The sequence below is a fragment of the Engraulis encrasicolus genome, chromosome 5, assembly GCF_034702125.1.
Source record: "Engraulis encrasicolus isolate BLACKSEA-1 chromosome 5, IST_EnEncr_1.0, whole genome shotgun sequence".
Lineage (NCBI taxonomy): Eukaryota > Metazoa > Chordata > Actinopteri > Clupeiformes > Engraulidae > Engraulis > Engraulis encrasicolus.
This window is the reverse complement of record NC_085861.1, coordinates 30,498,403-30,519,938: the sequence shown is the minus strand read 5'-3', so window position 1 is coordinate 30,519,938 and position 21,536 is coordinate 30,498,403. Positions and strand designations below refer to the sequence as shown.

General features: G+C 43.3%; 1 protein-coding gene across 1 annotated transcript in view; it reads right to left on the bottom strand.

Moving 5' to 3' along the window:
* maneal (mannosidase endo-alpha like) overlaps positions 1 to 4,857 on the bottom strand; it is a 38,746-nt gene extending 33,889 nt beyond the window's left edge. Inside the window, exon 1 of the mRNA XM_063199084.1 lies at positions 4,344 to 4,857. Coding sequence (XP_063055154.1) covers positions 4,344 to 4,857 — 514 coding nt within the window. The remainder of the gene's footprint in view (positions 1 to 4,343) is intronic.
* Between the last annotated feature and the right edge of the window lie 16,679 nt (positions 4,858 to 21,536).

Below are 21,536 nucleotides of genomic sequence, written 5' to 3'. Positions count from 1 at the left end.
ACCAGTGCTCTCCCCCATCCTCCTCCATGACTGAGGTACCCTGAGCATGGTACCGTCCCACCGCACTGCTCCCCATGGGGCGCCACTGAGGGCTGCCCCCTTGCACGGGTGAGGCATAAATGCAATTTCGTTGTGTGCAGTGTGCAGTGTTCACTTGTGTGCTGTGGAGTGGTGTGTCACAATGACAATGGGAGTTGGAGTTTCCCAATGGGCTTTCACTTTCACTTTCAAATGAAGAACAATACACCACCACCACCACCCCTAGGAAGCAAGGCACTGAAATGAAGAACAATACACCACCACCACCACCACCACCACCACCCCTAGGAAGGAAGGCACTGGAATGAAGAACAATACACCACCACCACCACCACCACCACCACCCCTAGGAAGCAAGGCACTGGAATGAAGAACAATACACCACCACCACCACCACCACCACCCCTAGGAAGCAAGGCACTGGAATGAAGAACAATACACCACCACCACCACCACCACCCCTAGGAAGCAAGGCACTGGAATGAAGAACAATACACCACCACCACCACCACCCCTAGGAAGCAAGGCACTGAAATGAAGAACAATACACCACCACTAGGGATGCAAAAGACTTTAATCGATCAATGCATTAATCGATTAAAAATCATTGATCGCAATTAATCGACAATTCAACTGACAAGAGACCCCGGTGAAATGGGCATGTGAAGAGTGTGTGAGAAGAGGGGTGTGAATAGTGGGAATATTTAAATCACCTTTGGATTAAATAATTGAAATAGAATTCATTTAAATATGCTATTTTATCTCAATTTTTAATTTAAGTTTTTAGACTTAGTAGGGTTTTTTTCAAGAAACATTGAGATTTCGGGGGGAAAACGCCGCTTATCAATTCATTGTAAGTCGATCGATAAGGCTATCAACTAATGATTAATTAATTAATCGATAATTTGCATGCCTAACCACCACCACCACCACCTTTAGTAAGCGACACATTAGCATTAATAACAGCATCCCAGGGGGCAGCCGTGGCCTAATGGTTAAGGAGATGAACTTTAGATCAAAGGGTTGCATGTTCGAATCCCACCCTTCCACTCACTACCACATTACATGCCTGAGGTGCCCTTGAGCGAGGCACCTAACCCCACACTGCTTCAAAGACTGTAACCAATACCCTGCAAATAATTGTAAGTCGCTTTGGATAAAAGTGTCCGCTAAGTGTAAAGTAATGTTAAATAATTGAATAATAATAAAATGATAAATAAACTATAGAGAGTGAGCCATTGGGGTTAACACCTGATACAAAAACACACTGTCAATAGATCTGAATAAGAAATTATGAAAGGTCCGCAACAGTCATCAATGCTGCCAAGCGTTTAATGACGTGACATTTTGGATGCTTACTGCGGTCCTTCATCACACTGCCAGACGTGCTCTGTTTTATCGGTTTGCTCTGGTACCTGCGCTACTAAGATGTGTGTGAAATTTCTTCACTTTCTTTTTGAACAGATCTGACATGACACAGAGACCTCAGATGAGTCAAATGGCAAGAGAGTCTGTCTTGGAATCAGAAGGCTGCAGGTTCGAATCCCGTATAATGACTGAAGTGGACTTGAGCAAGACACCTGACCCCACACAGCTCCAGGGACTCTAACCAAAACATTGTACCTACTGCACATAGCAGCAATCTGTTAGTCATTTTGGATTAAAGTCCCATCTGAGTGTAATGTAAAATGAAATGAAATGCTTCTGCTTGCAACGTGCGTTTTAGGCGTTGCAACAGAACCCACATCTTGCTTTGCCTTCAAAGTCAAACCTTCAAATGTACTCATTTCTACTCATTTGTTTGATATGTACTCATTCGCTATGTGTTAAATGATGAACCCATGTATTTCTGGTAATAACATTAACTCAAAAAATACAAGTAACAGTCTGTGGCCTTCACAGCTCAGTACGGTATAGTCATCTATTATGCCCTAACTTCTTTGGTCGATACACCGGGCACCATGTCTGACAGTTATGGGTTTGAGTTACAATTTGTCACGCTTGCTCTGGACCCTGTGAAGCATATGGTAACTTTTCATAAAGTGCTTCTCGCCTTTTCATTTCATTAATGGGGTCTGGAAATGAAGAGAAGAGGAAAAAAAAGCCATACACACACACACACACACACACAGACACACACACACACACACACACACACACACACACACACACACACACACACACACACACACACACACACACACACACACACACACACACACACACACACAGCCGCTGGAGCGAAGCAGACCCCGTCCACATTTTAGCTTCGTGCATGCTTGATCCATTGCACTAATTAAATGGGCTGGCTTGGCGGTCTCGGCTTGGCGCTGTGCGGCCCATCTGTCAAGGGCCTGAGCGAGGTGAGCTGTGCTGAACTACACTGAGCTGCGCTGCGCTGAGCTGTGCTGAACTACACTGTGCAGAGCTACGCTGTGCAGAGCTACGCTGCGCTGTGCTGAGCTGAGCTGTGCTGTGCTGTGCTGGGTTGAACTGTGCTGAGCTGTGCTGTGCTGTGCTGTGCTGGGTTGAACTGTGCTGAGCTGTGCTGTGCTGAGCTACGCTGTGCAGAGCTGCGCTGCGCTGAGCTGCGCTGAGCTGTGCAGTGCTGTGCTGTGCTGTGCTGTGCTGTGCTGTGCTGTGCTGTCTAGGCTGGGTTGAGCTGTGCTGTGCTGTGCTGTGCTGTGCTGTGCTGGGCTGGGCTGGGTTGGACTGTGCTGTGCTGTGCTGTGCTGTGCTGTGCTGTGCTGTGCTGTGCTGTGCTGTGCTGTGCTGTGCTGTGCTGGGTTGGACTGTGCTGTGCTGTGCTGTGCTGTGCTGTGCTGTGCTGTGCTGTGCTGTGCTGTGCTGTGCTGTGCAGAGCTACGCTGTGCTGTGCTGTGCTGTGCTGTGCTGTGCTGTGCTGTGCTGTGCTGTGCTGTGCTGTGCTGTGCTGCTCCAGTGGATACTGTATGTATAAGAGGCACAGGAGCCACGGAGACCGACACAGAGAGAAGGAGGACAAGAGTGCTGCTATTGCCACGACTACTGCAACTGCTGCTGCCTACGCCTGATACCTAAACCCTCCTGCAGATGCCATAAATGTTTAAGTTCAAGGCCACAGCTGCTGCTCTTTCTCTGTCTTGCCCATCTCTCTTCCCCCCCTCTCTCTCTCTCCCGCTCTCTCTCTCTCTCTCTCTCTCTCTCTCTCTCTCTCTCTCTCTCTCTCTCTGTCTATATACAATCTTCCTCAGCCTCTCTCATCTTTCCTTCTGTTTGTCTGCCACTGTCCATCTCTCTGTCTCTCACCACTTTGCCTCAACATCTGCTAAAAACAATGCACTGATGTGCACACTGAGAAGTTCCCTTCATTCCTGATATTCTTAGCCATATGTGCGCATGGCCTATGTAGGCCATTTCAATTGTTTTATTATCTTAAGCTCTGCTTAGTGACAGCTGGGTTGGTCTGTGCACTGGAATAGGTTGACAGAGCACAGTAAAGGGATCCCCTGTTCATTCAGTTTTAATGAATTCGACTTCTGCTGTTCAGGAGGTGTTAATCCTGTCATAGAAAGTAGAAACTCTTCTTTGAAGTTTTCGTTTTACTTATTTTTGCCCGAATGTTCAACTCTGCTGCTACCTTCAAACCCATAACCTGAGGCAAAATACTTTGCTTTCTATTTTCTGTTCCCCCATCTACACATAGATACATTTGGTGTCTGGTGAAATCGCTTGCCAATGTACAGGAGGCAGAAACTTTACAAAATAGGGTGCGGATTGCTGACTTAAATAACAGGGGTGTCGAAAGTAAAAGTAGAAGTAAATTTGTGGTGCAAGTACAACACTAGCACATGATATTACATAGCAGTTACACCAGCTGATCCATTGTATAATGAGGTGGATAGACTGTGTTGTTACTGATATACACTAAAAACCTAACAAGAACCCACCACAAATCTGATCCAAGGTAGCTGAGCACAAGGTTAGTTACTCAAATAACTTTTGACACCTATGTTAAGTAATATCTCTGTTGCTCTTTTCAAAAGACAAAGTGATATTCTGGGAAGAGCATTCATTCGGAGGAGCTGCGTATGGGAGCTGTCCACTGCATCGGTGCTGAAATGCCTGGCCACAGCCTTTTTACGCATGTCTGAAAGTCTCGACTCTCAGTGTCAAGACGTAACCATTTTACACAGTATTATTTCACTAATGGAAGAACGTGTTAACAAAACTGGTTTTCTGCGTATGGGTATGCAGGGGGCATAACTGAATGGGGGAGGGAATGTGGATCGGGAGGGAATTATAGCAGCACCTTCAAACTCTACCTGCTCCCGCCGCTTCGATCTGCTCCATGTGCGACTCCAACACCTCCGGGTCCCGGGAACTGTAAGGACCCAACTCTGGATAGAAGCTGGATCCTATGTCGTCCGGAGGAGAGTGCTTTCCCGTAGGGTAACTTGCGGCAATCTTCGGGTCCCAGTGTGGGACTAAAACGTGGTCCCAGTGCAAGTACTTCCCATCGGTTTGTGGGTGTCCGTACCACATGTAATAAAATATGTGGACATCGTAGAAAATTCCTTTATCCTGGCCAGAATTTACGGCTGCTGCTTTTGCGTCCCCGATGGGTGCATTCCGGGGTCCACCTTGGGATACAGCTGCGTCGCTGGCCGCAGAGCGGCGGTCCAGCTTACCCCCTATGAGGGGCATGAACTCTAGCCCCGGTGCCAGGTCCGAAAAGCCCTCCGTGGGCTTCAGGGTCCGCAGACCCATCAGAGTCCCGAATACAAAGAGCGTAAAGAGGAAGAGAGCCACACATGCCTTCCGCCTGAGCCGAGCCATTGTTCTGAAAAGTCACTTTGCTTAACAACAAATTTAAAGCTATTAGGATAATGGTTCGTGTCCCTGTGCAGAACAAGGAAACTGCCGAAGAGAAACTAGCTACCACTGATCGAATAGGCTTCACGTTGGCAGTGAAGACAAGAACGGGGGTGTGTGTCTTACAATACAGTTCAACCCCTGGAGGAGTGGGGATTTAACCGAATTCTTATGTAACATGGCGCTGTCTAATAAGGACATAACTTATGAGCAAATAGTGATGAAACGTAATGGGAAGCCATATTGTGATTGTAGCCTCTTTACCTGATATATGACTTATAAGCAAGTAGATTGTAGGCTACGTCCTGATTTTGAACTGAACACTACAACACAGAAAGCAACAAGAAGTTGCGCGCAAATATGTCGCCATCCCTCGCCTAAAGTCAGTTGCGCCTGTTAGCTACCATGTTACACCGCCTATTCCCTCGCACTACAGGCGCAGTTGCAGGGTTTTCACAGTGCGGCGACACATTCCATGAAGCTATTTACCAAATACAAATGACATATTTATGTAAATCATTCGATGTATGATACGACTGAGTTTGAGCGAGGACAATACCTTCCATGGTTCCCCACGAGAAGCTGTCAATGCCTTAACACTGGTTGCCAGCCCCCCCTTAATCAATATGCTGTCAAAGAGCCGGGGAGATAGTCGCTCTTTGCATCTCCATCCAACATCTAATCACATCTCTGAGGTCATACATTACGCTTAGACCATGCAAAATGACCCTTTCCGCTGTAAAGACACTACGCGGAGCCTGCTTGCAACAAATTGACAAAAGTCGTTTCAATATCCTTCTGGTATGGTGTCCACTAGCCTCCCTCCCATCCGTTCGCCTGGCGGTCCTCGCTGACTGTGTTGTGGTTTGTGATATTCCGGATGGGCTACGTGGAGGCGGGGCTTACGGGCGTGAAGAGCGTGGTATAACGGGCTTTGTGGGGGCGGTGTCAGGATCGTTTGTGGGGTGTAGTAGTGGTGTAGTGGGGGAGTTCTTTGCTCCGGCAGACTGCCCACGGTCAAAGACAAAACTTTACGAGTAGACCATAAAATGTTGCATAACATTGGCAATGAGGAAAGACCATCAGATCATTGGACTATTTCCCCAAAGCACTCCGTCGAGACCACAGAAATTAAATGGAGGGTATGAAAACAATGCAATAGGCAAAGTGAAGTGAATCAGTGAGACGATTCAGTGGTGCTAGCAGCAACAGTGATAGAAATAGCAGTAGTAGGAGCATTCACATTGAACACAACTTGCATTCACAATGAACTAGAGGCCAAACACAAAGCCTACATAAAGCACCAAGAGGACAACAACAATGGGAAAGGCATATATGATCAAAGGACACCCCTATCATAGATGAATGTGTGGGTGCCAACAACTCCACAGACGGGGCCAATAAAACAAAAACAAAAATGTGTTTGGTCACAATGGTCACAGTGTTTGGGCAGTCAAGTAATGACGAGACATTGTCAGGAGATAGGTGTAGATGAAAGAGTATATTAAACAGGTATACTGGATCGCACAGCTTTTGGGCATTTATGGGGGAGGCCGGGATGTGGATACACACAGTTACAAAAACAGTGTTCAGTTAGCACTAGACTCTATAATAAATGGTGATCTTAAATTTTCATACTGACATCCTTAAATTTGACTTGGTAGATCGCCGCAGACCATCAACTTCAAAAGTAGATCTCGGTTTTAAAAAAAAAAAGGTTGGTCACCCCTGACTTAGAGAGTAGTTTGTGACCAAATACTCTAGATGTATGATATGCTAAATCGACTCTCTATGTCAGGCGTGGGGAACCTCTGTCTCGAAGGCCGTTTGCGGCCCTTGAGGTCGTTTTATCCGGCCCCCGATATGATTTTAATGTCACAATTAGGTCCTGGTTACAAGTACTTTGTACATTGTATGTATTGGGAGGAGGCCTTCAGATGACTTTGTCCTGTGCCCAGCCAAATCGGTCAGTGGTCCTGCGTCTGTGTGTGTGTGTGTGTGTGTGTGTGTGTGTGTGTGTGTGTGTGTGTGTGTGTGTGTGTGTGTGTGTGTGTGTGTGTGTGTGTGTGTGTGTGTGTGTGTGTGTGTGTGTGCGCGTGCGCGTGCGTGCGTGCACGAGGGTGCATGTATGAGTGTTTTTGTGTGTGATGCAGTATGTGTGCCGCTTCGTTGCCTGTCAGTGTATGGGTGAGTGTGCCATTTAAAATAAAAAAATAAAAAATACATTGCCTCTGGACTTGGAGCATGCAACCACACTGCAATCTATAATGTTCGAGTGAGAGAGCGAGAGCTGTCATTTCTACTTCTGCGCCCTTTGTTCTCCGCTGTCTGTAGCCAGCTATGCAGCATTGAAAATAGAAGCCCCAGAGTGGAGGCCCTTTGGCAGAGCACCCGGTTGGCCTGTTTCATAAAAGCACAGGAATAGTAAAGCTTTGCATTTATATAAGCACTTGGACACCCTCGAGCACTTTGAAGAGGAACCGTTTTCAGCTCGCTGTAGCTAGCTGGGCCCCGTTCTGGCTCGAGGTGATGCATACAAAAACTGAAAACTGGTTCTGCTTTGGAGCTTGGAGCCTTGGGGAGGGAACTTGGGGGTGGACGGTGGACGGACAGGAGGCAAGCTGGATGCACTGTGCTCATATGAAGATGCTGTATGTTTTGTTTGTTTGTTTTTTAGGGCTTTTTTGCCTTTATTTCTGACAGGATAGTGGAGGAGAGACAGGAAATGAGTGGGGAGAGATAGAGATGGGGAAGGATTGGCAAATGACCGCGGCCGGAATCGAACCCAGGTCGCCAGCGAAGTAACCCAGTGCCCAACCGTTAGGTCACGGCAGGGCCGAAGATGCTGTATGTTTGAAATGGTGTGGGGTGGAGTGGAGTGCATGAATCTAAACGCTCTGAGCGAGCGTGGATGTTGCATACAGATCTGAATGTCTGTGTCAGAAATGACACAAAATGTGTGTGCTCAGGGACAGCACATTTGAATGGGTGTGCTCAGGGACAACGCATTTTGTGTCATTTGTAGATATGTGTAAGAAAGGGGTAGTACAAGTGTAAGAACAAGGAGTAAAAGAAATAAAAAATATTTTTGTGTAACATTTAAACCACAGTCCTAGTTTGTGATGAGTATTTGGCTACATTGTAAATTTAAAATACATTTAGGATAAGAATTATTAATATGCATTTTTTTTACACAAAATGTGTCAAACACAGCATTTTAACCAAATAATACACATGTTGTGTCATAGTCCACACACTATGTGTTAAAATCACATTAACACAAAACATTTGTCAAAAATGACACATTCCTTCTTAGAGTGTATGGATCTAAATTCTCGGGGATGGTTTGATGCATGCAGATAAATGTAATGTTGTTTTGAGGGGAGGTTGTTCACCATTGGGCTATTATGGAGCATATGATGACAACATGATCATTGTTTCCTTGTTAAGGCCGGGAGGGGATTGTGAATCTACTGCAAATATGTTTGGCTGAGATGGTGCATGAGTTATCTGACTGTCTAAGCTTAGTGGTATGATATGATATGCATGCACTGGGCTGGGGGATGCAAGTAAGTCATGTGTGGTTAGGGCTACAGTCAATATTATATTGATCTCTATGTTTTGTTGTTGTTGTTGTTGTTGTTGTTGTTGTTGTCGTTGTTGTTGTTGTTGTTGTTGTTGTCGTCGTTGTGTGTAATGTGTCTCAATGTGTAGTGTGAAGGGAGGTGAAGTGTCTGTATGTTTGTGGCTGGAGCAGAGGGTGGGTGGAATAGGAATCTGTATATTTTGAGCTTGGAGGAGATTGGGAATGGGAATCTGAATGTTGGTGGTGCATACAAGTCTGAATGTTTGAAGCTTGGCAGCTTAGGAATCTGCATGTTTTTGGGCTGATGTGAATGTGAATAAAATGACTGTATATATGTTTTGGGATGGGTGGGTGTATGTGTAATGTTTTGTTGTTAAGGGGATCGATGGTGTGAATCTGAATACATCATAATGAAAGTGGTTAATACATTTTGGACACAACACAGTAATTTGCATTACATTGGCTTTAGGGTCAATACTTTTTTGTCAGTGATTGTTTAAAGTTTACAATTTGCTAAGTTAATTTCCATCCCTGTTACCAAGAACACGGCACATATTAGTGAGCTTAGCTATTGTACACTTCTATGTAATGGCCTGTTACATTAGCTGCAGTTTTTTTCAGTTGTTTAGACACTTTAAAAAAAAAAAAAACTGCACACGAGTTTAACTACTACTCATAAAAACAGCAAAGCAGTTCTCACTCCACCAAAATGTAACACAGTGTTCAATAGTATACTTTTAAACACACATTTCAAAAGCATACACTTGTCTCACCCCACACATGTACTGTAGGCTACAATGATAGTAGAGGTGCACTGTGTTAGCTTGTGGCCAGAATAGGTATTGCAACTACGCTTCTCATTGAAAGTGTGCTGCCTATTTCATCTTTCATGAATATTACTAAGTAACAAACTAGTATTTCTAGTATGACCAAAGTTAAGTACAGTAAGTTTTGCTAAAAAGGTCTATTTCTGGAAGTTAAAAATGGCGGACCATGGAGAAGATCCCTCTTTTCATGTATGAAAAGTGCAATTTATAATATAAAAATATTACACGGTGCACCTCTAAAACGTGTGTGTAGCCTACAGCCAGATAATTGTGTTGACTTGGGGGAAAGTATCAAGATTGAGAATTATGGGTTTTGCTAAACTGAGAAACTTGTGAAATCTGAGCGCTAGGGATCAGAACTAGTGCCATAGTATTTTGTGCGTACGCAGTTGAAATAAATCTGTAAAAGGGACATTCCATAATTAGAGGACATTTTGGCTTATGAATATCTGAAAAAAAAATCTTCTGTTTTACCATGGTATGAATTCTATGATTTGTCAAGCTCAGTCATCAACTGTACTTTTTGCACATTGATGTCCATAGGTTACATTAATTATGGTAACAGGGTTGCAAGTAACAGGGTTGCAAGTAACAGGGTTGCGAATCCATGCTAATACAACATCTACCTCAGGAACAAAAGGTAGCTAGGAAATGTAGCTATTCTAACAAGGTCAAGAACAGATATGATTTCACAAAAATATAAGAGTAAAAATTATATTATTTTGAATTATTTGTAAAATATGAGTAACAGGGTTGCGTGTGTATGCTTTAACCATGTGGTTATCCCACATAAGAAGAAAAGTATTTTTAAAATGTAAGCGGTCACTCACCTTTGGTCTACCCATGTTTTTTGAAAATACTTGGATGATGTCATTTCATATTTGTAGTGTGATATAATATTTTAACCCTTTGTTACCCTGACAAAAATAGTTTTGGTAACAGGGTTGCGAGCATATTCAGGGACACAAGTTCATGGCACAATAAATAGTATTTAGAATACATTATAATGATCAAAATTTATTTTAACAGATAAAGTAGATACATTTAATGATAAATAAAGTAAAAAAGAATACATTTAATATGTGAATTAGATTTTAAAACTGATTTAAAGTTTGCCACCAGGAGGCGGGGACAGGAGGAAAAACTCACTTTTAAGGGTTTCAAACAACTACTCTCCATTTTTAGTCCTGTATAGAAACCACTGTTCTATGAAAATTATTATATTCTATTTTAGGTAATCCTAATTTGCAAGTTCTGTGTCTTTTTTCTTATTTTGGTCACACATATTTGTAATATTAGGTGGGGGACAGCAAATGTCCTCTAATTCTGAAATGTAGGAAAAATGTTTGACTCAGTGTTGTACCACTAGAGGGCGCGTGAGCACTGCGGAGTGGCATTTTGTAGGCTGCGAGGCTGCACAGATAAAGCGGTCCGGACAACCTGCGTGGAATTATCATACAAATGGGTTTGCCCACCAGTGTTTCAAGTTTGCATTACATATCTTTTTTTGCATTACATATCTTCTTCATTACTTCATGTACTTCATTACACCTCTGTCTTCAGAACGATTGACAACATTGACAGAGAAATGTTTTTTTTCTAGTGTAGCCTAGCCTACTCGAGAGCAGGTTATTCGACAGGAACGCAAACCGATTTTGAAAATAGAGAATAAATAAGTGCTGTCCAAACAAGTGCTGTTTAAAACGGTTGTGAAGTAGCCTATTACAAGTAGCCTACTCGGATGACCACTGGGAGGCAAGATACTAACTTGAATGCGTAATGTGACGTTTATTCTGTCTTTTATCGGAAAACAACAACAACAACAACAACAACAACAACAACAACAACAACAACAACATAAGTCATATGCAACCTAATTCACTAGATTCACTAGCCTTGGTGATAATTAGTCTTTTAGCATGTATGCATATGGAAGAACTGAAACTAGGCCAATAGATCAGGTGACTTTCCAAGATGACCACACAACTAGTGTTGAATTCCATGCAATGTGTGGCCCGTTCCTTATGACAGAAATGTATTTCCAGTGTCAGTTTGTTTCATTTTTCTTCACCACCTACTGCACTCTTGTACTGTAACTTTTGGCTACAGTATTACCTTCTAGTTTCCTTCACTTACACAGCATATACGGAGCTGTCCGTGGTCCTGAGGCTGCGGCACGCTACGGCTCCTTCTCTTGGCACTCTCACCTGCTCCTAACTCAAGGATTGATTTCTGCATGGGCCTACCGGGGCCAGGCCCAGGGGCCCAACAATTAAGGGGGCCCTGAAGCCCAAGCCTCTATTTTCTAGTTCTCATGTTGCGTTAAAATCACACTTTTAGCAAGTGTGTTTTCATTTTTTCCTCGGCGGACAAATCCCCATGCCACCAACAGTATAAGTTCTCTAACTTCTGGTCTAAAACCCTCAATCATTTTGTAAATGAGCAACACCCATGGAGGGGAGGGGGGGCTTTCTTGTTGTCTGGCCCAGGGGCCCATGGAGTCATGACCCATCCCTGCTCCTTACGGCATAACGCACACACCGCAGTGGAGACCTGTACTCAATAACGGAACCCTGTGCATGCTCTTCTGCTAATCAGCATCACTTAGTGCAGGACAGCGGCGGCTCTGGGAGCTGCATGGGGAATCGATCACCTTGAGAGAAGCTGATTAATGTGTGTGTGTGTGTGTGTGTGTGTGTGTGTGTGTGTGTGTGTGTGTGTGTGTGTGTGTGTGTGTGTGTGTGTGTGTGTGTGTGTGTGTGAGAGAGAGAGAGAGGGGGGGGGAGAGAGAGGGAGAGAGAGAGGTAGAGAGAGAGAGGGAGAGAGAGAGAGGTAGAGAGAGAGAGAGAGAGAGAGAGAGAGAGAGAGAGAGAGAGAGATGCAGAGAATGATGATGATGATGATGATGATGATGATGATGATGATGATGGTGATGATGATGATGATAACTTAAGTGCTGGCCCTCGCAATACTGAACAGCGGCACCATCCACACCTATCAATAGGTATTTGATATTATTGTGAAGAGTGCAGCTATGCCTGCATGCGTGTCTCCTGACTATTGCTGACGTGCCTTTGGCAGGGGTAGTGAGGCATATTTGCATGAACCACATACAGGTGAGTAGTTATGCATCTCTCTAAGCAGCTGCCAGCAGAATGGGGGCGAGAATCAATCCGTTTTTCAGGTGAGCACATCGATCAACATTACGATTTTAGAATTGATTAACTGATGTCACACACTGATATAGTAAGATAGGATGAAGAGATTGAATCAATGCTGCTGCTCTCTCTCTCTCTCTCTCTCTCTCTCTCTCTCTCTCTCTCTCTCTCTCTCTCTCTCTCTCTCTCTCTCTCTTCACACACACACACACACACACACACACACACACACACACACACACACACACACACACACACACACACACACACACACACACACACACACACACACACACACACACACACACACATTGTTCACATCAGTCACTTCTGCTGATGATGTACCAGTTTGCAGGAGCTCCCACAACTTCTTGTACAGTCAGACCAAAGAGTATCAATAATTTAACGATGTAAGGTTACATGTTACTGTATGTAGGCTAGTTTAATCATAACACTTCATTGCATTATTATAAGAAGACACATGCATTTAAATGTGTAACTTTCCAGACAGAGATAATTGAACATTTTTATCAATTAACAGTCTAACTATATTAATACTTTAAAGGGACACTGTGCAGGAAATGGTCAAAAAAGGTACTGCAACTATGCTGCTCATTGAAACTGGGCTGCCTATTGCCACATTTGATCTTTACATGAAAGTTTACTGAGTAATAAACAAATATTTTTTTCAGTATGGTAATATTTGCAGCTAAAAATGGCTATTTTTGGACATTCAAAATGGCGGACCATGGAGAAGATTGCTCTTTTCATGTATGAAAAATACATGTTTCCAGTCATAATGAATAATTTGATGGTGGTGGTCAGTATGTGTGAAAAGGAAACATTTGTGAATGGCCAGCATGAATTCTGGAAATAAACAACTAAAAATCTCCCACAGTGTACCTTTAAAAATAAAAGTGGAGAAATGCCTGATAACAGGCCAAATTCTGTGACAGTGAGTAGGCCCATGTAAGTAGGCCCTATTCATACCATTAGCTATCATTGGTGTGCTCAATTCTATGCTGGGGTGCATCTCTCGAAACCATAGTTGCTAACTACGTTAGCTACTTTGATGGTTGCAATGCAATTTCCCATTGGCAACTATAAGCAATAAGCCACGAGAGGCCGTGGGTTATGCTCGATTGATAACGGCCAAGGGGAGTGGGGCACGACGCGAAGCGGAGTGCCGTAAACGTCCCCTTGCCCGTTATCAATAGAGCATAACCCACGGACTCAAGTGGCTTATTGCTTATCTAACACTGTTACACTTAATCGCTGACCAAATTTCTTTTAAAACGCTTTAATAACAAGTAGGCCTAATTTGATCCGCGACAAGTTGAGGAAGTGATTTTGGTTACCCCGGCAACGTTTCTCGGCGTGCGTGCGTCGTCGCACTGCCAGGCACACACTTCGCTACGAAAACTCAGCAAGGGGCGATAAACATTGCAGGAATGAAATGTCTTTGCAATCACACTGATACCCCAACCACAGATGGTGCAAAGATGTGCTCCTCTTGCAGACTCCCTACCCCAACTGCAATATATTCTCATTACCGACGTAGATGCGCTTGGTCTAACTTAGACGCGCATAGTATCTTCAGTTGGAAAGAGTAGGTTTACGCTCGATTGACCACAGCAATCAGCCAATCAGAATCGAGAACCGGACCGCACAGTGTTAGATACCCAAGTTGCTAACTTCCAACAACTACACTTTCGAGAAATGCACCCCTAGTTTGTTCAAGTCAAAGCACCACTGGTCCTAAACATCACTAAACACATACACGCACACGCATCTACGCACACAAGGCAATCCCAGTCCAAATGGTTTTCTGCCATTGTCCCCCAATCATGGAATAAACTACCAGCTGCTACAAGTGTACAGAGTCATCCCTTTCAACCTTCAAGGAGCTTGTGAAGACTCCCAGCAAAACAAGACCAACCCTACTCATTTGTTACCCTGTGACGGATTATGACTAGACTGGCGACGCCATCCTATGTAGGCTACTCCACCGAAAGATTTGTCAGCAGTCAACAGTCGATTTCGCCCTTGGGCCCCTGGACGAGAAAGAAGTGCAGCAATCTGTCCTTGGGCAGCCGTGGCCTAGTGGTTAGAGAGTTGGTCTTTCAATCTAGGGGTTGTGGGTTCGAAGCCCCCCTGACCTCTCCCTACATCTCTATCCATGGCTGAAGTGCCCTTGAGCAAGGCACCTAACCCCACATTGCTCCAGGGACTGTAACCAATACCCTGACAAATACTAACTGTAAGTCGCTCTGAATAAATGAAAGCGTCAGCTTAGTGCAATGCAATGCAATGATAATACATACTCAGCAGGGCTTGACATGAACCTTTTCACTCAATGGCCACTGTGGCAAGTGGTTTTCCAGAGTCACTAGCCATTCAGCTATATTCTACAAGCCACAAATGTGATAATTGTTTTCTTTATCATGATACTGTACATCTAACCTCAGAAGATGAGGTGCTAAACAAGAAGATGAACTTTCTACATGGAAATAAATCAAACAAATAGAAACTACTGTGTGTAACACTGCATTTCCTAGAACTCAAATGCAAACAATGGATACACAAGGGGCAAACAGCAGAATATAGGCTACTCTGATAGGTCATAGCAAGGAATAAACTACCTGCCAAACTGGCTAGTGACACTGAAGTTTTTACCAGCTACAGCCAAGTTTTACCGGCATTTGGCTGGTTTGCGAGTGCCAGTGTCAAGCCCTGATACCAGTAGGGACCCTGCCGCGCACCTTTGTGGAAGACAATTGGTGAATTGAATGGTCTCCTCTGACCTCCTCAGAAGGTGGACTAGTCAATCAGGTCCAGTTGTATCAAATCAGAACAAAAGTTGTCCAAACAGATCTCATTGCTGTTGATGACTATCTATTTGCTCAAGGTGCATACAAGACAGCACACCTAAATATAGCAATACGATCAATACATACGTCTTGAAGAAAAGTCTCTGCAAACCGCCACCGTAACAGACAGACAACACACAACACACAGTTGTAACCCGGAAACCTGCCCTGAGAAGCTTCTAGTAGCACACCCAGAATAAGTCCACTGAGGGCCTGACTCCTCTCTCTTTTCATCATCTCAGGCCCTTGTTGCCCCTTCTAGCATCTTCCATTCCCTCAGCCAATCAGTGTCTTCCATGATGTGACGGAAACTTTTCAATCATGAGTTTGGCTCTGGTCTATATTATTAAAAATACAATTACAATACAATACAATACATCCCTTTTATCAGCATAGGGCAATATTCTCTTGGTTTCTTCCTCTCTAGCACACAGGGGATACAAGCAAACAACAGGTTTAGAGACACATGTGATTAGTACAGTGGCTTTCAACTTTTCTTGAGCCAAGGCACACCAGGCAAAAATGCGAAGGTACATGACCAATTGTAAATGTTAACAAAAGTAACACAAATAACAAAAATAACAACCCAATGCCTAACTGAACAATATAGTGAAGTCATTCTATAATTTTCATGACACACCAGATGATCTCTCACAGCACACTAGTGGTCTACGGCACAGTTGGTTAGAAAAAAAACACTGACTGTTTTTCTCTGAGTCATTGTCTAAAAACATTTACAATTCGTCTTCTGGGTGCCTATGTTCACAGGACCCTCAGATCGTTTGTTACGAAGCTTGCGGTCTGCATTAGCCTATGACCTGCAAGGGAAACTTTTTCTCTGCAGGCACTTGCCATGCAGACCCCAAGGTATCAGTCATTATATCCCCGAAACGCGGAGCGTCAGGGATGTAATGGTTTTGCGTGCGCGTCTGCCGCGTCCGCCGCTGCCACCGCTGCCACCGCCACCGCCGCCGCGTAAGGTCTTTCGTGTTAACGCGATAACTTTTTAACGGATGTTTGGATTTGTCCCAGATTTTTTGGGTGAATGCTCTAGGGTAGGTTCATGAACTGATTCGAGTTTGGAGGTCAACACTTTCAAGATGGCTGAATTCAAGATGGCCGAATTATTGTTTGGCCCATAACTACTGACCGGGTGGATGGATTTGTCCCAGATTTTGTGTGTGAATGCTCTAGGGTAGGTTCATGAACTGATTCGAGTTTGGAAGACAACACTTTCAAAATGGCGGAATTTTCATTTGGCCCATAACTTCTGACTGGGTGGATTGATTTGCCCGGTAACACCTTATTTTAATGGTTCACCATTTCAGTAAATCTACCATATTAGGTACAGTGTAATAACCAATGTAACAATATTTAATACCATGTAATACTAGTGTAATACTAGTGTAACAATATGCAATATCAGGTACAGTGTAATAACGAGTGTAACAGTATGCAATACCATGTAATATAGTGTAATACCAGTGTAACAATATGCAATACCATGTAATACCACTTACGCACAAACACATGATGCAAGTAAAAAAAATGGCGGTGTTACACTGGTATTACATTGTATTAAATATTGTTACACTGGTTATTACACTGTACCTAATGTGGTATATCCACTGAACCATTAAAACAGTATTACCATTTGCCCCATTTTTTGCTTCATTTTCACAATAGTCGTTTGGTTTTAAGCCTATGCACATCATGTCACGTCTGTATGTATCATATACGTTTACGAAATGGTGGACGGGAGTGGTAGGAATGATGGGGGACTGGAAGCGTCGCGTTTCGGGGATATACCTTAAGCAGTCGAAGGCGACTGCACAGGCAGTCTAGTTTTTTCACTGATACTATTGTTCATTTACTCCTCATTGCCCCTTCTTTAAAAAAATATTTTTTAGTCCTCTAGTTCATTTTTGACAGGAGTGAGAGACTTGACAGGAAATGAGTGTGGAGAGAGAGACGGGGACGGTCCGGCAAAGGACCCGGGCCAGAATTGAACCCGAGTTGCGGGCGTAGCAGCCTAGTGCCCCACTGTTAGAGCCACGACAGGCCCTTCAACGATATTTCTTATGTCTCTCTTCATGCATGATATTTTCAGCCTGCCACCTATCCACACGGTTTGCACTAAATGAATTTTCTTATACACCAACACGTTTTGTCCTTTTTCTATATGTGCTTTATAGATGCAATTTAACTCTTTTTACGCCATCATCACCCCAAAAATCACCTTGTTTGGCTTCTGGACTATATACGACCATACTCTGTATTCCCACGCTGTATTTTGCTATGTATAAGTCACTTTGGAAAAGAAGTGCAAGCAATAAAAAAAGTGTAATATACACATATGGTATAATTTCATACATCCAAGTGCAAAACATCACGTTTCAGGTTTTGTACCAAGTGATGGAGGGAATATATATACTCAACAGCCACTTTAATAGACACACATTTCCAACTACTCATTGATGCAAATTTCTAATCGGTCAATCACACAGTGGCAGCTAGAGCAGCAGAGGACCCCACTCCTGTCAGCTAAGAACAGGAACATGAGGTTATAATTCGCAAAGGCTCACCAGAATTGGACAATAGAAGATTGGAAAATGCTGCTTGGTCTGATGATTCTTGATTTCTGTTACAACACTCGAGTATTATGGTCAGAATTTGGCGTCAATAATATGAAAACATGGATCCACCCTGCCTTGTGTCAACGGTTCAGGCTGGTGGTGTAGTGGCGTAGGGATATTTTCTTGGCTTGATGTGGGCCCCATAGCATCAATTGAAGTTTGTGGGAATGCCACAGCCTATATGAGTATTGTTGTAGGGAGATAAGGAATTCCGAAGGCAAAAGGGGCTCCAAACCAGCACTCGGAAGGTGTACCTAATAAAGTGGCCAGTGAGTGCACTTTAGAGCCTGCTGTTGGTTAAAAGACACATGATACACTTTAGTAGGTAGAGCTGTAAAAGGCTACTGCACCAACACTTAGGTGCCGTTTCCACGTAGCTGGATATTTTTATATGTGGATATTTTTTTCTCCTGCTTGTATTGGTTTTGCATTGGTTTTGGCCTTCCGTTTCCACATAGCAGATATTTAAAAATCCAGGTGCAGGAGAAAAAAATAGCAGGAGAAAAAAATATCCTGTTTAGGGGTCTGAAACGCATTTGTTACAATGGAGGATTTTTTTTATCCACACGTTGCGTTTCCACCTAGCAGGAGAAAAAAATACCCTGCTAAAAAAATATCCTGCTACGTGGAAACAGCACCTTAATTATACTCACTTTGGGTCTTTTCACACCTGATACCTTTCAGCCATTTAAGCGAACTCAAACCTGTGACTCAGCATTTTGTGAACACTCCTAAGTGTACCCAGACCCCTCGGAAGTGAACCATACTGAAACCTTTATTGACGTGGTCTCAGTACGGTTCGCTCATGAGTACTGACAAGTTACACTTGTGGCTAGGTGTAATCCTTTCAGTAGAGCTCTAGAGGAATGGGTGTGATAAAAAAAAAAGGATGGACACACCTTAAAACCCTATGGGACCAGAAAGAGCAGCCAGTTCTCTTTGTTAAAAAAAACAAACATAATATGAACAAAAACAGAACTGAATCATTTTGCCGTCGGTTCACTTTTTGGTCCACTTAAAGAGGAAAGGGTTTGGTTCATTTAAAGGGGATTAGGTGTGAAAACTGTTAGACACACAGACATTTCTCTGTGTGCACTTGTAAAACTTAAACCCATAGATCCTCTTTACATAGGTCAGGCCATAACATTCCTGTTACAGAATAGAATAGAATAAAATAGAATAGATTAGAATAGAATAGAATTCTTGCTTGTCACAGGATATTAGGGCTGTGCAATATATTGAATTAATATTGTGATATCAATATTGCTGTCAAACAATATGAAATTTCATAATATCGAGTTGAAACATCTACTTTGTCATACAGCCAAAAGGTGGGCTATGTTACGCACAATACATCCCCCTCCACTTGAGCCATTTCGAGTGCAGAACAGACTTGCTATCCAACACTCATGCAGAACACCACTGTGTGTTTCTCTATGGCCCCCCACTCACACTGCTGAAGGGAGGGAAGATTGTGAATTGTTTGGCACAATTATTTTTCTTAAAAAATGTATCTAATTTAAAAATATTTTGATACCAATATTGACTGAAATAATCGAGGTATTGATTTTTTCCATAATCGAGCAGCCCTTGGATATACTGTACAATCGCAATGGATCATATCCAGGACATTGCACACATGAGCAATGATATTGAAATAAATGGAAAAAAAAACCACTAGACAAGACTGACAGAAAAAAGATTTAAGAGTGCAAAAAGAAGAGAGGTCTATTTCATCTAGCCTGGTGACGCCATCTTATGTACTCCACCCAAAGATTTTGGTTTGACGGAGTCAACAGTCGCTTTCGCCCAGGCTATATTTCATCAGCTGTGCATCCTAAATGCAAATCTAGTTCACCTTCAAATACAATAGGCTTCAATGCACCATGCTCAAAGGCTCATCGAATTTTCTTTCTATAACTCAGATCTGTCTGCAACACTTGACTTTCCTTATTGTACTTTAGTACTTTATTGTACTTTAATGTCAAAAAATCTATGTAACAGGGTTAACACAGAAGACCGAATTGCGTTTTACCAGTCTCCAACGTGGTTAAAATAAACACATACGTAGACACTGACAATAATACAAACACACACGCACGTGCGCACATGCACGCACGCACGCACGCACGCACGCACGCACGCACGCACGCACGCACACACACACACACACACACACACACACACACACACACACACACACACACACACACACACACACACAATCAGTGTTGTATGCAAACATACTGATACTGATACAAACGTGTAGAATACACACACACACACACACACACACACATGCAGTAACAGTCCTACTGATACAGGCATGTGCAATAAACACACACATGCAGGTATGCATGCATGCACACGCGCACAGGCACACGCACACGCACACGCACGCACACACGCACACACACACACACGCACACGCACACGCACACGCACACACTCAGAAGTATAGTCAATGTTATGTACGTGGGTACAGTTCAGTGCTAGTGGCATGGTGAATAGAAATGTTAGTTAGTTTAGGGCAGTCATGGGTGGGCGAGGGCAGTCATGGGTGAGCGGTTAGGGCATCAGACTTGCATCCCAGAGGTTGCCGGTTCGACTCCCGACCCGCCAGGTTGGTGGGGGGAGTAATCAACCAGTGCTCTCCCCCATCCTCCTCCATGACTGAGGTACCCTGAGCATGGTACCGTCCCACCGCACTGCTCCCCATGGGGCGCCACTAAGGGCTGCCCCCTTGCACGGGTGAGGCATAAATGCAATTTCGTTGTGTGCAGTGTGCAGTGTTCACTTGTGTGCTGTGGAGTGCTGTGTCACAATGACAATGGGAGTTGGAGTTTCCCAATGGGCTTTCACTTTCACTTTCACTTTTTTTTACTTCAGTTCTTCAGTGAATAGAATAGAAATGAATGTTCTTCAGTGTAATTGAAATGTTCATGTAGCTCTTTTCATTCTTCATATGTATGGGCTATCACATTACCAAATACTTTTGTTCAGGAAATTTACAAATAAAACAGTGTCCTGAGCAAATATTAAATGGAAAGCATCAAAGGGAACAACGCATCCTTATCCAGTTGGTAAGTATTTTAAAAACATAGTACGTAAAGTACAGTAATAAATACTGTACAGTAGGCCTACAGTAAATGAATATATTTGCACCATGTTTTTCAGTTGATTTTTTTGTCTTACATAAATGATCTCAGAATAAATGTAGGCTATTGGTGCATCCTCTGTATGGATGCAAGCCCAGTGCACCCTTTGTGCCTCTTTATATTCAACACATTTTACAAACTGTGATAAACACGACTCACACCTTATTACAATACTAACATTGAGACACATGTTATACATTAGGTACTCTCTGAGCAGCAGGCTCAGATATATGCTATGCCTTTCTGGTTGGCATTATTTCCAAAAGCTATGGCTCCTTATAGAAGCGTTGCTCCTCATGTTCTGCATAACAAACAACAGATCTCACACACATCTTCTTTCCTGTGCAAAATGATAGTCAGGCGAAGATTACTAAACTACTCACAACAGTGTGTAAAACAATTGGACTT